Below are 4573 nucleotides of genomic sequence, written 5' to 3'. Positions count from 1 at the left end.
AGGCTGGGGGCAGCTCTGCCTGGGCTGCCTCGAGCACAGACACCCCAACTGGCCCAACCAGCCCAGCGTGGAGCCACGGTCCTGGAGAGAGGCCTTCAAACAGCACTACTTGGCCTCCAAAACCTGGACCAAAACCACACAGGACCTGGACTCCTCCAACTGCCTCTCCCTCTTCCGGAGGCGGAAGGGCCGGCGCCAGCTCTGTGTTGGCGCTGGGGGTGAGTTCGGTAGCCTTCGGGCTGCCCTGGCCGCCGCCAGCCCCTACGACCGCCTAGTGCTGCTGCCCGGTGTGCATGAGGAGCAGAGCGAGGTGTTGCTGAAGGTGCCCGTGGAGGTTGTGGGGCAGGGCAAGCTGGGGGATGTGGCAGTGCTGGTGAGCATTGACCAGCACTGCCCCACTGCCCGCCTCTGCAACGTGGTCTTCATGCCAGCCCGCTTCACCTCGGTGCTCTACAAGGTGAGGCTTTGCCGAGTGGGGATGGTGGGGATGGCAAGACCGCTGAGGTGTCACAGCCGAGGGGGTTCTCTGGTCTGCGGGCATCTGGAGAGCACAAGCAGGGGTTCATGGGACTCCCTAATTCGTGGAGGTTCAGGGGCTTAGTGCTCTGAATGTCTCTACTTGATTACAGGTTGCCACATGTGCCACACAAATTGCCACTATCAAGAATGCCTTTGATTAATAAAGCAAATATGTATCTCTTTCAGGCTATTACAAATTACTATCGGCAATCAGTAATACAGTATCAATCTATAGTATGGCAGCAATCAGTAATAGAAACAATCATATAGCATCAACCAATAACAGTAGCAAACAAGTAACTATTACAGGTTACTGCAAACTTTCCACCAATACAAGAGGTTATGATAGATTATCTATATGAATATGTAATACAAGTATCAAGAGAATTAGACAGATTTCAGAAGGCGTCAAACCATCCGTCAGAGGTAAATTATTAAGAGGGGTCATCATTGTGCGGTAAACTAAAAGGGTTTTATTAATGGCTAAATGATAAATTATAATTAATTGTTGATTGAATAATAATTAAATGGTAATGAAATGATGATTAAGCAAAAATTGAATGGTAATGAAACACTGATTTGACACTGACTTAAATGATAATTTAGACGGTCATCAAACGCTCTGCTACTTACTACTCTTCTAATAATTAAGCTGGGTATGTAAGTGTCACTAGTGCACAATATACTTTTAGGCCCAATGTAAAATGTCACTTGTCTTGTTATAGGTATCAGATGCCAGGTAAGGGGTCTCTCAGCCTCAGGGAGTAAGCTTGAGAGGGGTCCCTCAAGGGAGATCGCTGCTGTGCAGCCCGCTGCTGTGCAGGAGGGCTCAGGGCTGCAGATTTTTATAGTATCAAGTGAAGGACTTGTAATCAACCCCTTCCTTTGGTGTTTGTGCAGGTGTGCAGCTGTAGCAGTTTTAGTTTTGTATAAAAACTAGAAGTTTTACTTTAACAGAATACCAGGTCAAGCTGTAACTGTTAGCTCCTGATGAGACGCCTTAGTCTCTGAGATCTGGCCTGGCACCCGTCACGGTTTGCACAGCAGGGCTGACTTCAGTCTGGGCTACTTGTTGCTGATGCCTGAACTGAAGCACTGTTCTCTCGGTCAGAGTGGGTGCATCCATAACACCATCCCAGAGGGGCACCCAAGCATCCCAGAGGTGGGAGGGCAAACCGCACCAACCCCAAAAGTGGGGCCAAAGGAAACCAGCAAGGTAACAGAGTCTCATATCAAAGACGCCCCATGTCACAGTCTGGCGTCAGCCAGGCATCCCCGGCTATGATCCGAGATCTCCTAGCAGGCTCATGCAGAGAGTTCAGCTGGTTCGGGAAAGGAAAAGTACATGCAGGATGGGACATTCTCAGAAAGAGAAGCTCCATTTTGGATAAAAATTAAGTCTATTTTAAGAGGGTGTAGCACACCACCACTTTGAGCCACAAATGGATGCTGTTAATTTCCATTTTTCACCTGGAACAGCCAATAGTTGATGATGTTTTTGTTCTTTCAGGAAATTGTACTTTTCTAGGCTATTTCCACTTTCCCTGATGTTAAGTTGCCATTACAGTCCCTTGGTTTTTGCACTTACTGGTGGTATCTCAGGATGTCCCTGGTTTCTCAGTACCGAGCTGCACCTCAGAAACACAGCTGTGCTTCTCAAGGATGTTTCTGGCTCCCAGCTCCCAGGCTGGCAGGTGTTTTCCTTTGTTTAGGGATTCTCCCCTTCTCACCAGCTGCCTTTAAGACTGCCAGCACAGCAAGGCGTGAGCGACCTGAGAGGCTGGGTGTGCAAGAGGCACCCCCGACAGCAGAGTCTCCCTGCAGTGCGCTCCACACCAGCCCCGCTGCCCCCAAAAATGGTTGCTGCTGATACATGCTCTTCCCTCAGCCTGGGCTAGGAGCCCTCTGCCTGGATGCCCAGGGTCTTCTGTGGACCTAAGCCAGGACACAGGATCATGGGCCCAGACCTGCTGCCATGGTCCGTGCTGATAACACTTTGGTTCCCATGGACAGCCACTGACTGGTCCAGAGTGGGACGTGCCCAGTGTGAATGCTGCACCCATGGGCTGTGCCTCCAAAAATGAGACCTTCCTCATAATGAGTCAGCCCATTGTTAGTTATAATTTATGCTTTCTTTTCCTTTTGACCATTCTGTTACGTGACATGTTTAACTTAATCAGTCTGAAAGTCCCCAAGAGACAGATAATGCATCGGCACGCCGTGGGAAAACTGAGTCACAAATCTGCTGAGAAAGTCCCTCTTTGTCCATGGACATGTGCTGGGTTGCTGAAGTGGACATGTGGTGTCTTGCTCAGTGACGTCTCCTGCACTGATGTGGCTGCATTTCACTGTTCAGGCTGTTGCTCTGCTCTCTGCATGCAGCAGGGTGATGGTACAGCCCTTCAGCAGCTGTTGGTGAAACAACAGCGTTTCCTCCCAAATCCAGCAATGAAAAAGAAATTAAAAAGGCAAACTTAGGCCAGTCTTACTGGCAGTCATTAAAACCCTGTGAGGTGCAGTTTCAGAAGGGCTTTCACAAACGGCCTCCCAAAGGCTGGTTTGATTGTGTCCCTTTTAATGATTTTTTTTTTAATTATTATTTAAACAAAGGGAAGGTATGATTCAGTCTGGAGAGACTAGCAGTTGGAAAGGATTTCTGTGTGGTTGTCTTTGGGTACAAATAAATTCATTTCAAAACCTGTTTGCAGTATGACCACTTCTGAGAGCACTCAAGGCTGAAAACAAATGTTAGGATGCTGTGTTGGCTGCAAACTCTAGAAATTTCTGTAAAATCGCCCCAGCTCACCTGTCACAAGCTGTTGGTCTGCCTGCTTTTAATGTGGTGCACTAGGCAATCGAGGGATAACCTGGGAAGAGAAAGTAATGATTTAGGAGATTCCTAGTCAAAGTAAGAGTACAGAGAAATTCTAAGCGCGCTACTCAGCTTTTCTGACCTGGCTGCTCTGTACCTTTTTGCATTTTGGTTGGCCTTTTCTGTAGATAAGCAGTGACTTGCCCTGCCTGTGCAGGAGAGAGATATTTGGCCATGCACAATAATCCTGATGGGTTGCCCGCACCCATAAATTGCTACGTACATTACCTAGCACAGCAGGAAGGCCGTGGTAGGGATGGCTCACAGTTCTGCAAGTACCAGCAGGTCAGATGGGAAACCACAGCCAGGGAACAAGGAATTGATAGTGTCTGTCCTACTGCAGTGTCACAACAAAATACCTGTGCAGCTGTATGGCACAAATTTTCACCTGTTTTGCTTTACACTTGATGCATTGTAGGCGCAGTGTCCTTGCACCAAGGATGCTAATGGCTCTCCAGACCAACCAGGCCATGTTTGATGTTGTCTTACCTGCTGCTTCAGCCAGTAAACCCCCGAGTCCCTTAACAATGCCAGGTGGAAAAACATGTCTCTGAAGGTTGCAAACTCTTCTTTGTAGGGAGTGTTGCTAAGGTTTAGTGATCTTGACAAATCTAGGCCCTGTCTGCTCCCACACATGACGGCTGGGCCTTGCTGAGACTGCAAAGCTGTATCTAGGCAGGGAAGTTGTCGTGGACACCAGTGAGGAGTGGTGTTCCTCAGGGTTTGGTACTGGCACCAGTGCTGTTCAACATCTTTGTCAGTGACATGGACAGTTGGATCAAGTGCACCCTCAGCAAGTTTGCTGACAACACCAAGCTGTGTGGAGCAGTCGACACACTGGAGGGGAGGGATGCCATCCAGAGGGACCTGGACAGGCATAAGAGATGCCAACCTCATGAAGTTCAGCAAGGTGAAGTGCAAGGTCCTGCACCTGGGCAGGGACAATCCAATGCATAAATAGAGGCTGGGCAGAGAATGGATTGAGAGCAGCCCTGGAGAGAAGGACTTGGGGGTGCTGGTTGATGAGAAACTCAACATGAGCCAGCAATGCCCGATCGCATCCCAGAAGGTCAACTGTATCCTGGGCTGCATCAAAAGAAGTGTGGCCAGCAAGTCGAGGGAGGTGATTCTGCACCTCTACTCCACTCTTGTGAGACACACACACCGCCCCCCCCTCCCCCC

The 4573-nt window shown here is 49.1% G+C and overlaps 1 protein-coding gene across 1 annotated transcript in view; it reads left to right on the top strand.

The window, feature by feature from the left end:
- Positions 1–4573, top strand: part of FBXO10 (F-box protein 10) — a 26452-nt gene that overhangs the window by 5976 nt on the left and 15903 nt on the right. Inside the window, exon 2 of the mRNA XM_009880553.1 lies at positions 3–457. Within this exon, the coding sequence (XP_009878855.1) occupies positions 3–457 (455 nt within the window). The remainder of the gene's footprint in view (positions 1–2; positions 458–4573) is intronic.

The sequence above is a fragment of the Charadrius vociferus genome, unplaced genomic scaffold, assembly GCF_000708025.1.
Source record: "Charadrius vociferus isolate BGI_N301 unplaced genomic scaffold, ASM70802v2 scaffold633, whole genome shotgun sequence".
Classification (NCBI taxonomy): domain Eukaryota; kingdom Metazoa; phylum Chordata; class Aves; order Charadriiformes; family Charadriidae; genus Charadrius; species Charadrius vociferus.
This window is presented reverse-complemented; position numbering and strand designations above follow the sequence as displayed.